Source organism: Geotrypetes seraphini, chromosome 9 (genome assembly GCF_902459505.1).
Source record: "Geotrypetes seraphini chromosome 9, aGeoSer1.1, whole genome shotgun sequence".
Classification (NCBI taxonomy): domain Eukaryota; kingdom Metazoa; phylum Chordata; class Amphibia; order Gymnophiona; family Dermophiidae; genus Geotrypetes; species Geotrypetes seraphini.
In genome coordinates, this window is record NC_047092.1 from 170,846,637 (window position 1) to 170,858,372 (window position 11,736).

Here is an 11,736-nt window from a genome sequence, read left to right on the forward strand (position 1 = left end):
TTGTACAATATGTAATCATAAAATTACCCCCCTCCCCCCTCAGGGCATTACTTCTATCAAACATCTGTATTAACATTTTTGAGTTTTCTCGCATGATAAATATAAAGGGCTCAGCTTGTGCAGATCAACGTTTTGCTGATCACTGCTGGCGTTACACCTGGCAATTCAATGCCAGGCTATGCCCAGGCACTGGCATTGAATTTCTGGGTTCACGGAGCTGGATTAGACAGAGTCTGTTAAGTGCAGTTTTCAGCACTTAAATCAGCTGTGGTGAATTGCGTAAAGATAGAACCGATTTTTATACGGTTCTATTTATGCGGCTCTCTTGGCCAATTAAATGCTGAATATCAGCGCTTAATCACCCAAGTGCCGACTCTGACCCAGACCGCCCCCAAAATAGCCAGTTTTCAGTTCAGCATTAACGAGTTATTTTCAGCAACACTAGCCAGTTAAATGTCACCGAAAACGACCAGTTAGTCCTGAACAGGTGATTTGAACCCATGTAAATAACTAAAAATCTGGGCTGGCATATTTACTATTTTCACTGCCCTTCCACCATTGCCCTTCCCTCTGTCTCTCCCACCCTACTCTAACCTCTCCCTATCCCTCCCCCCTACCCCCAGTTTATAGCGTGAGTGCTCCTTGATTGGATGCTGCTTTCTTTCTGTCGATAATTATTGTAGTTCTTTTCTGCCTTTTTAAATTATCATGTACAGCGCTGTGATCCACTAGTTAGCGGTATAGCAAGTCTTCTTATATCCTGTGCCAGATAAGGCCTCCAAAACTGAGCACAGTACTCCAGGTGGGGCTTCACCAACGACTTGTACAGAGGCATCAAAGGAGGTGTTGATGCCCCTGTACAAGTCGTTGGTGAGGGCCCACTTGGAGTATTGTGTTCAGTTTTGGAGGCCGTATCTGGCGAAGGATATAAGAAGTCTTGAAACTGTCCAGAAGAAGGCAACAAAAACGGTAGGGGGTTTGGGCCAAAAGATACACAAGAAAAGACTGGAAGACCTGAATATGTATACTCTAGAGCAGGGGTGTCAAAGTCCCTCCTCGAGGGCCGCAATCCAGTCGGGTTTTCAGGATTTCTGCAATGAATATGCATGAGATCTATTAGCATACAATGAAAGCAGTGCATGCAAATAGATCTCATGCATATTCATGGCGGAAATCCCGAAAACCTGACTGGACTGCGGCCCTCGAGGAGAGACTTTGACACCCCTGCTCTAGAGGAAAGGAGGGATAGGTGTGATACGATACAGACATTTAAATACTTGAACCAAATATAATATAGAACCAAATCTTTTTCAGAGAAGGAAAAATGGTAAAACTAGAGAGCGTAAATTGAGGTGGCAGGGTGGCAGACTTAGGAGTAGCGTTAGGAAATTATTTTTCGCGGAGAGGGTGGTGGATGCCTGGAATGCCCTCCTGAAGGAGGTGGTGGAAAGGAAAACAGTGACGGAATTCAAAAAAAGCGTGGGATGAACATAGTGGATCTCTAATTAGAAAATGAATGGCATTAATTGATGAACAAGGGCTGGTACTAGGTAGACTTGCAAGGTCTGTGCCTCGTATATGGCAACTCAGTTTAGGGTGGGCCAGGGAGGGCTGTGATGGGAACGCCAGTAATTTAGAGCACGAGAAAGGTGCTGGGTGGGCTTTCAAAGTCTGTAAACTGCAAATGATGTAATGGTTTGGATAGACTGGAGTGAGTTTCGACGGCAGTTCCAGGAGTTGGAGCCCAAGGCATCAAGCTTTAACAGTAACTCCAGTAGTTCTGGACAGATTTCTATGGTCTAGCACCCAGTAACAGCGGGATCTGGATAGTCCCTGCTGCCACCCATGCACACTCCACTCTTTCTCCTGACCCAACCAACTAATAATACTATTTAAATTCTACTGCATGATATTCAAAACCCCAAACGGAAACAGCCCAGCCTACCTAAACAATCGCCTCATCCAAGCAACCTCAACCAGACATAGAAAAACGCACTCCCCATTCACACCTCCCCTGATCAAGGAAGTAAAACGGACAAAACAATACGATGGCCTCCTAGCCACTCGAGCCGCAAAACTGGATAACCAAATCTCCAACCTACTGTTAACCACCCCAGACTACAAAATTTTCAGAAAAGAAATAAAAACTATACTCTTCAAGAAATTCCTGAAACAGTCCTAACCACACCTATTCTTAACAACTCTAGAAATGACAATTGATCGACTCTTTACAACTCTCTACAAATGATCTACTCTTTACAACGCTAGAAATGACTATTATTCTTCCATTGTAACCCCCATTCTTTATATCTTTTGTAACCCCCATTTTTATATCTTTTGTAATCCGCCTTGAACCGCAAGGTAATGGCGGAATAGAAATCTAATGTAATGTAATGTAATAAAACAAAACATAGTATTATGGTACATCGCCGCAGCTCTTTATTAATCCACAATAGCAAATAAATTAACTTTGCATATATTAACATCATTAACACATTGAACCTCAATTGAACGACATCAGCAAGCTCCTCCCAAGCTACCCAGTGTAAAAATCAACATATTGCCCCCGACCCCGCCACCAACAGCAAGAGCCTAAGGGGTGGCATGACCTCATACCCCTTTAACCCGGGTCACCTGACCCCCAAGGCATGGCTCCCAGCCGGCCCACCGCTCATCGCCGGATGAGCCCCAGCACCCAGTAGCCCTTCCGAGCTACCATATCCCTCCACACAAGGGCGGGCGGGTGAGGGGAAATAACTGCCCTGGAGGACCCTAGAAAAAAACGAGTCCTCCAAGGTCCCAGTTATATTAACTCCCCCGTGCCGTCAATCATCCTGCTGGCCCCAATCCTTTACACGCCTTTTGGCACGAACCCCTCCCTCCCTGTTACCATCCTATCTCTCACCTACAACTGTCCCTCTCCCCAACTTGCCTTGCGGGCGACACAGGGGCCTCCCAGCCCCGTGTTACCATACGCCTGTCGAGACAAGCTCTCGGGCTACTCTTAATATCAAAGAAAAAAGATGATTCAATTTAAGCATGAATTTATAATGAGTGTAACTGCTGGGCAGACTGGATGAACCATTCAGGTCTTTTATCTGTTCTCATTTACTATGTTACTATGGGCTCCTTTTACAAAGGCGCGCTTGCATTTTAACGTGCGTAATAGCACGTGCTAAACCGCCGGACACGCTAGCCGCTACCGCCTCCTCTTGAGCAGGTGGTAGTTTTTGGCCAGCGCAGGGATTAGCGCGTGATGAAAAGTCACGTGCGTTAACCCCGCTAGCGCGGCTTTGTAAAAGGAGCCCTATGTTAACCGTAAACCATTTCCAGACCCTTGGGCATGCTCTCTTTTTTCCCTATAAAGTCCAACCCCAGATGTATATATTTAACTCACTTTAACTTGAAATTATATCCTATCCAATTCGATAATGATTTAATATTTCAAGTATTCAATATAGAAAATATAAATATACCAAATCTTTCAAATGTTCTGATCAATACTTTCACTATTATCTTCGGGACCTCAGCGACACCACTCGCCACTCAATAAATCTCATAGTGGTTTAGCTTTATGTGCCTTATCGTCATAGGTCCAGAGAACATATATTTCTAACTTGTGCTTCCCATCACATAACTTTAATCGACACTTTATAAATATCTAATATAATAAAGCCCTAAGCGCGCATGCGCACTCCCACCTGCGTGCTCCCGTTTTCCGTGCGTTGTAGGGACCCATGGGTAGGAGTGCACATGCGCGCGGCCCATGCTCGCGGGAGCAGAAAGAAGAGGCCGTACAGCGCCCCGTCTCCTGCGGCTTCGGAGTGTGAACTGGCCAGGGCGATGTCAGCGGGGGCCGGACCGAAGCTGGAAGGGAGAGGAGTTGCTCTTCTCCCCTCCCCCAACAGACTTTAATTCCTGGCTCCCAGGCTTCTCCTCCTTCTCTGGCTGGGCCCACGTAAAAAATCCAAAAAACCCCAGAGCTCGCTTCGGGTCCGGCAAGGGCAGCGGGTCCTGAAACCTTCCGATTCAAGCAGCGTCTGCAGCACTCTACACAAGCTGCTTCGGGGCCTTCTACTACCCTGATTTGCTGGGCAGTAGAAGGACCCGAAGCAGCGTGTATAGAGTGCTGCAGACGCTGCTGGAATCGGAAGGTTTGTCGGGACCGCGAGAAGGGAAGGGGGGGCAGTAAGGGACTAAGGGAGCCGGCCAGACTGCAGGAAGGGAAAGGGGGGTAGGGGAATCGCTGCTGCTGCACAGGGAAGTGGTGTGGAGGGAAGGGAAATGGAGGGGGAGGGAATGCTGCTGTGGCTGCTGCACAGGGAAGTGGTGGGAGAGAAATGTTGCTGCATAGGAGGCAGGGAGAGAGACAGATAGATAGAAAGAAAAGAAGAAAGACACAGGGGCAGGGAGAGACACAGAAAGACAGACAGACAAAAGGGGCCAGGGAGAGAGACAGACAGCGGGAGGGAGAGACAGACAGAAATAAAGACACACAGACATATATTCTAGCACCCGTTAATGTAACGGGCTAAAATACTAGTGCTTGTATAATATGCTCCGATATGGAGACAGCCCTTAAAGCCTAACACACTGAATGATACGAGTTTCAGGTGATGTTTCTGAGGGCCATTAGAAGCAATGCTTATTAAACATAAAACATTTGAATGAGAACAGTAAGTGGAACAAGAACGAATTGATCCACCGTCAATTATATTTCTGTGCATAAAGGGAGAGTGCACCCTGAGGTTGTGAGTTCAAACCAACACTGTCACTTAATCCAGTGTTTCTGAAGTCGGTCCTGGAGTACCCCCTTGCAAGTCAGGTTTTCAGGATAACCGCAATGAATATGCATGAAAGAAATTTAAATAGAATGGCGGCAGTGCATGCAAATCAAGTTTATGCATATTCATTGTGGATATCCTGAAAAACTGACTGGCAAGGGGGTACTCCAGGACTGACTTCAGAAACACTGACTTAATCCCCCCATTGCCTCCAGGTACATTAGATAGATTGTGAGCCTGCCAGTACAGCCAGGGAAAAATGCTTGAGTACCTGAGCTCCCTTGGGAGGCTTAGAGGGGACATGATAGAGACTTACAAGATCATGAAGGGCATGGAGAAAGTGGAGAGGGACAGATTCTTCAAAATTTCAAAAAATACAAGAACGAGAGGGCATTCGGAAAAGTTAAGAGGGGACAGATTCAGAACCAATACTAGGAAGTTCTTCTTCACCCAGAGGGTGGTGGACACCTGGAATGCGCTTCCAGAGGGTGTGATACGACAAAGTACGCTACAGGGTTTCAAGAAGGGTTTGGATGAATTCCTGAAGGGTAAGGGGATTGAAGGGTATAGATAGAGAATTGGTTGATTTCCTGAAGGAAAAGGGGATTGAGGGGTACTGATAGAGAATTACTATGCAGGTCCTTGACCTGATGGACCGCCGCACGAGTGGACTGCTGGGCGAGATGGACCTCTGGTCTGACCCAGTAGAAGCCCTGCTTATGTCCTTATGTCCAGTATAGAAAATCAAATGAATAAATAACAGAATATTATCGGTATGATATCATGCACATTTCTGAATCTGAATGTACTTCCCATCATTTCACAGTTGTGGCACCTCTCCATTTACCCCCAACATTCAGTCACATGATCACCTCAGCTCCTTGCTTATACAGTAAAACCTTGGTCTGCGAGCATAATTCGTTCCAGAAGCGTGCTTGTAATCCAAAGCACTCGTACATCAAAGCGAATTTCCCCATAGGAAATAATGGAAACTCAGACAATTCATTCCACAACCCAAAAACTTTAATACAAGTTACTATATGTACTCGTATTGCAAGACTTTGCTCGTTTAGAACAGTCACTATGCACTTGCAGCGTCAGAGGGAGAAGAATCATTGGCTCAGTAGTGATGTGTGTATACTGTATGTACTTGTATTGCAAGACATTGCTTGTATATCAAGTTAAAATTTAATCAAATGTTTTGCTTGTCTTGCAAAACACTTGCAAGCCCAGTGACTTGCAATCCAAGGTTTTACTGTATATATTTTTTTAATTCCTTCACTGGATTGTCCACCTAGCCTTTTCAACAAAACAAGTAAAATTGTCTGGGTAGTTCAGGATGGCACAAGAAAAGAAACTGGAAAAACAAACAACCCTCTCACTAACCCTAGCCACAGATAGCAAACTAAGGTCTCCTTTGATCAGGTTGTGTAAGGGTTTGTTTGGTTGGGGGATTTTTTTTTTTTAATCGCAGACCGCTACAGTAAAAGCTCCAATGCTCAGAATTCCTATGAGTGTCAGAGCTTTTACCCAGTGGTCTGCGATAAATACCCCTACACAGCTTGATCAAAGGGGGCCTAAGGGGTTGATATCTCGTTAGAGTTATCTATCTAGGACTTGCTCCTACCCAGATAAATTCTACTGATGGGGTCCATAACCAGATTTTCAGTGGCATTATCCACTGAATATTTGGGTAGTGCCAGGGTGATCGGGGGGAGGGGGGGGAGATTGGGCACAGTTGGAAGTTACCAAGTTAGCAGCAATATTCAGTTTGCCTGGATAAAGTTAGGACAGAAGAGAGTCTGCACTAACTTTAACCAGTTAACTATTTGGGCAAAGGGGCTAATATTTCAAAATTATTGGAGATGCTAAACACAAGACAACTTTCCTCTCCCTGGATACAATGGAGAAACCTATTTACTATTGGGGGTGTTCAGAACCCATTGGCATCCACAGAGCTGGCTCCAATGTATCTGAATATTGGTCTGAATATTGCTGGTACCTGGCTAAGTAGTACTGACTGACCTATACCTGGATATTCAGTGTTGGCTGCTATTCAAATGCCAGCATTGTACATTCAGCTATAAAAAATCCTGCACCATCCATAAGAACATAAGAAGTTGCCTCCGCTGAGGCAGACCAGAGGTCCATCTCACCCAGCAGTCCGCTCCCGCGGCGGCCCATCAGGCCCATTGCCTGAGCAGTGGGCCCTGACTAGCTCTATAACCTATCTCTACTCCTATTCCTATAACTTCCTCTACTCCTATCCTTATAACCCATCTCTACACCTATCTATACCCCTCAATCCCTTTGTCCTCTAGGAACCTATCCAAACCTTCTTTAAAGCCCTGTACAGAGCTCCTGTCTACCACAGCCTCTGGAAGCACATTCCATGTATCCACCACCCTCTGGGTGAAAAAGAACTTCCTAGCGTTTGTTCTAAACCTGTCCCCTTTCCAGTATTTAAAAAAAAATGAAACAGTGATTGCCAAAGGCTCAGTACTACACATAATTTTTTTCTCCATCTCAGATGGCACATGAGGGAATTCATCAAGTGTCATTATGGCCTTAACGCTCATTAAAAGAATTAGTGAGCGCTAAATGCATTATTGCTTCCTAAATCTCCAATGTTAGATAGCCAGACATTAAGGGCTAGATTCACAAACCTGCCCGAACGTGACCGATGGATTCTTTAAACTCCAATATGCAGATGGGGGCAATCGGAGGAACGTCCCATCTGCCGGCATGGATCGCTGGTGTGTGATCCCGATGCATGCACAGACCATCTGTAGATGGTCTGCGCATGCCCGTCTGAGCCGTGACTTTTTTGTTGTTTTTTAAAAAAACTTTTTAGCCCAGCGAGCCCGTGATTTTAACCCGCTTTAAACCCACGGGTTACAACCACGGGCACGTAGTGCGGGGAAGGGCAGGAGAGATTCGGAGCGGCAGGCAGGAGAGATCTAGAAATGAGCAGGATGGTGATTCAGGAGAGAGCAGGGTGGCGATTCAGGGCAGAGCAAGCAGGAGAGATTGGGGAAGAGCATCGGGGCGGCAGGCAGGAGAGATTCGGGGCAGCAGAGAGCAGGGCGTGCAGAGAGCAGGGCTTCAGTGGAGCTGGAAAGTTGGAAAGACGTTTGCGACTGGTCCCCAGCAGTCTCTTCTTTGGTTGATCGGCCAGCCCAGTCGGTTTAAAAAATTTTGTTGGTGAATCGCGGCCCTGTCTACTTTGCATCCTATTACCCATCGAATTTCGTTCAAAATATTACTGCTAGTTTTCAAATCTATGACCTATAATGAACCCCAGTTCATTACTAGAATGCTCATTCCATACAACGTGTCACGGACCCTCCGATCAGCTTCTAACAATCTGTTAACAGTTCCATCCCTGAAAATAATTGGAACTAGAAGACAAGACATGTTTTCAATTATTGCCCTTCTTTTGTGGAACTCTATGCCACAGTACATAAGAGACATAAAGGACCTCTTTTCTTTTAAAAGAGCTGTAAAAACTTATCTTTTTAAGGATGCTTTTAATATATAACCCCCAGACATAGAATTTTTTGTCCCTAGGTTTGACATCCTACAATTTTGTTTTATTTTATTTATTTATTTTTCTTCTTTTACCCTTCCTTGAGTTATTTTCCCTTTAATGTTTTTTTTCTTCTACAAACATATTGTAACTTTCCCCCCACAATCCTCACGATTCATGTATGTTAACCCAGTATGTTTTTATTTAAAGTCATTGCATTTGTCTTTCTATTTTATTTGAATTGTACATCGCTTAGATATTCAATAAGCGGTTTATCAAGCACTAATAAAACTTGAAATAAAACTTGAAACTTGTTTCCCCTCATTTGCATGCACGGATTGGAAGCGGATCGCAGGACAGGTTAGTGAATCGGGCCGGAGGGAAATCTGGTCACAAAGGAGTCACAAACCGATTGGTACACAATTGGTTTGCTTTGTGAATCTAGCCCTAAGCCTCTTTATGGTGTATATCTGGGGTGGGCATACACGGTCCTCGGCATGCCTTTGATTTGCATGCACTGCTTCCATTATATGCAAATAGATATCATGCATGTGGCGCCGTGGTTAAAGCTACAGCCTTAGCAAGCTGAGGTTCTGGGTTCAAACCTACACTGCTCCTTGCGACCCTGGGCAAGCCACTTAATCTCTCCAATTGCCCCAGGTACATTAGATAGATTGTGAGTCCACCAAGACAGACAGGGAAAAATGCTTAAGTATCTAAATAAATCATGTAAACCTGAGCTCCCTTGGGAGAACAGTCTAGAAAATTGAATAAATATTCATTGCGGAAACATGGAAAATCCAACTGAGGGGTCCTTTTATCAAGCTGCGGTAGGGGTTTAACGCACATTAAACCGCCTGCCACGCTACCCGCTAACGCCTGCATTGAGCAGGCATTAGTTGTTTAGCCGGCCGCAGGGGTTAGCGTGTGATGAAATGTCCGACGTGCTAAAAAGACCCCTGCATGTATATATTTATTCCTATCCATTAACTTAATAGCTAAAGCCTTTATTATGATTGGATTTAAATGAATAGGTCTGTACAATTCTTTACACCATTTCTTATGTTCTACATAGAGCAGCCAAGCCAGCCTAGAACCCGTTTGGGGTTGTTTATTTAAGGGAAGGGGTAAAACGCGGACCTCATGGACCTTACGGACCTCGTGGGTCTAAAACTGCACGTCCTTAAAAGTCCGAGGTCCGTGCATTGACAAGTCCGCCTTCGCTTTCCCTGAGGCTCAGCTCAGGCCCCCGGCTCCCTCGCGGACCTCACGGACCTTACGGACCCCTGGATCTAAAACCGCACGTCCTTAAAAATCCGAGGTCCATGCATTGACAAGTCCGCCTTCGCTTTCCCTGCGGCTCAGCTCAGGCCCCCGGCTCCCTCGCGGACCTCACGGATCTGAACTGCACGTCACATCCTTAAAAATCCGAGGCCCGCGCCACTTTTGAGGTCGGTGCCACTTTTAGTCTCTGGCAGAGCTCTATGCCAATTTAACTCTGACGGATCCTAGCATAGGGAGGGAAAAGCATTAGGATCCTCAGAGTTAAATTGTCATAGAGCTCCATCAGAGCCAGAGACTAAAAGTGGCGCGGACCTCAAAAGTGGCGCGGACCTCGGATTTTTAAGGATGTGCGGTTTTAGGTTCCTGAGGTCCGTTCCCTTTATTTAATTTTCAGCTCCATAGGAGGAATACATATACACAAAGTCAGCACACAGAGACAGCCACTTCCACCTGGTAAGCCTCTGTTGGTAACGGATCCACATAACAAAATAAAAATAAGATTTAAAAAGTCGTTTCCTGTGATTTCCATTACTTAGCTCAACCAGCAACGAGGAAAAAAAAAGTCCATATTTAACCCAAATGAAATCATTCTAGCCAAATCAATGGAAAGATAAGTGTCCAAAAACTGTAAATAAAAAAGAACTGAAAATGTTAACATATATCCCAAAATTTTAGAAAACTTCTTTGAAATAAAAAAAAGGGTTAACATAAACCCGAGAAGCTTTGCAAAGACAACACTGGTCTTCGGAAATGTATCTTGAAATAATCCTGTACAAACGAGGTTTTCATTCCTTTCCCGAAAAAGGAAAAACCATTCCAGAAAAATATTCCTCCAAAATTACGGAAGGTAACTCGCCTTGAAAAAAACGCGTAAGCCAAAAAGCCATAAATAAATAAATACGCAACCACGAATTAGACTCGTACTGTTTTAGTAAATCAAGAGCAATTTTATTTAGGTTTTGTTTACATATCAGCCCAAATCAATAGAAATCAAATGACAGATAAAATTCAACAAATGGATAAATCAGTACCTTCTCTTCGTGCATTTTACTCCTGTCCATTCCCTTGTCTGCAAGAATTGTTGCAAGGCCAGATAGAGCAACTTATAGCTGGAGGAGGAGCCCAACCAAGACCTACCTCACGGACCTGGAGTCCTTACAAATCTGAGGTCCGTGCCACTTTTAGTCTCAGCCTAGGTTCTGGCTCTGACGGACCTTAATGCTTCTTCCTCCCTAGGCTGAGATTAAAAGGACAAAAGTTTTGCCACGTTTAGTCTCAGCCTAGGGAGGGAAAAGCATTAGGATCCGTCAGAGCTAAAGTGTCCTGTCCAGAGCCAGAACCTAGGCTGAGACGAAAAGTGGCACGGACCTCAGGGCAAAAGTTTTGTCACTTTTAGTCTCAGTTTAGGGAGGGAAAAACAGATTTTGAAGGACTTGAAGTTAAGATCCGCGTTTTACCCTTCCCACTTAAGGGTTCTTCTTGTCTCAATGCAACTTTTTTTTTTTTTTAATTGCATCTCTTGATGTAGGAGAAGAAACGATTTTATAGGTCACATACTGTCATAAATGTAATCTCTTTGACCATGCTTTCAGGTTGCGAAATTTCAGTCCAAAGAAGCGACATACGCCCCCGTTGTTAATCTCAAGGACGGCCAGGATACGATGCAGAACATCCCGGGACCTGATTTTTCCATTTGCCCATCTGCATCAAAGCATTTCTTTTTCTCTACTGGGTCAGGACGCATTAAAACAAATCTAACGCACAACGGCAAAACGACTTCCAAAGTCCCGACTAATAAACAGACACGTTCAAAACAATTGCGAAAAAGGAGGCTCCAGACCCTGTGAGGCAAGTCTGAAAACAAAGCTGTGTGTGTAATCTCGTCTTTGCCTCTGATACATTAATCTTTGCACTTACTGAAGGACAACAACATATAGTAAAAATTTAACCAGGCTTGCAGGCTTTTCGCTTTCCCAAAGATTTGCCTAGGTTTCTTGTTTTCTCCTACCCTCTTGCCAATCCCTGGTTCTATCGAAGTATTTGCATAGGTGCAAGCTCTTTTTTTTGTATACTGGAGTGCTCAAGCCCTCCTAATATTAAGTAAATTCCTTCAGTGTGTCCAGAAAGGAGTAGTTAGGG

At 44.7% G+C, this 11,736-nt stretch overlaps 1 protein-coding gene across 3 annotated transcripts in view; it reads right to left on the minus strand.

Annotated features, from left to right (window-relative positions):
• SLC2A2 (solute carrier family 2 member 2) overlaps positions 1 to 11,437 on the minus strand; it is a 72,862-nt gene extending 61,425 nt beyond the window's left edge. For 2 of the 3 annotated variants that reach the window (XM_033959476.1, XM_033959475.1), the window contains exon 1: positions 10,629 to 10,770. In XM_033959476.1, coding sequence (XP_033815367.1) covers positions 10,629 to 10,658 — 30 coding nt within the window. In that variant the 5' untranslated portion in view covers positions 10,659 to 10,770. Of the gene's footprint in view, positions 1 to 10,628; positions 10,771 to 11,154 lie in introns of those variants that run through there. The other variant, XM_033959474.1, reaches the window with a different exon arrangement.
• Between the last annotated feature and the right edge of the window lie 299 nt (positions 11,438 to 11,736).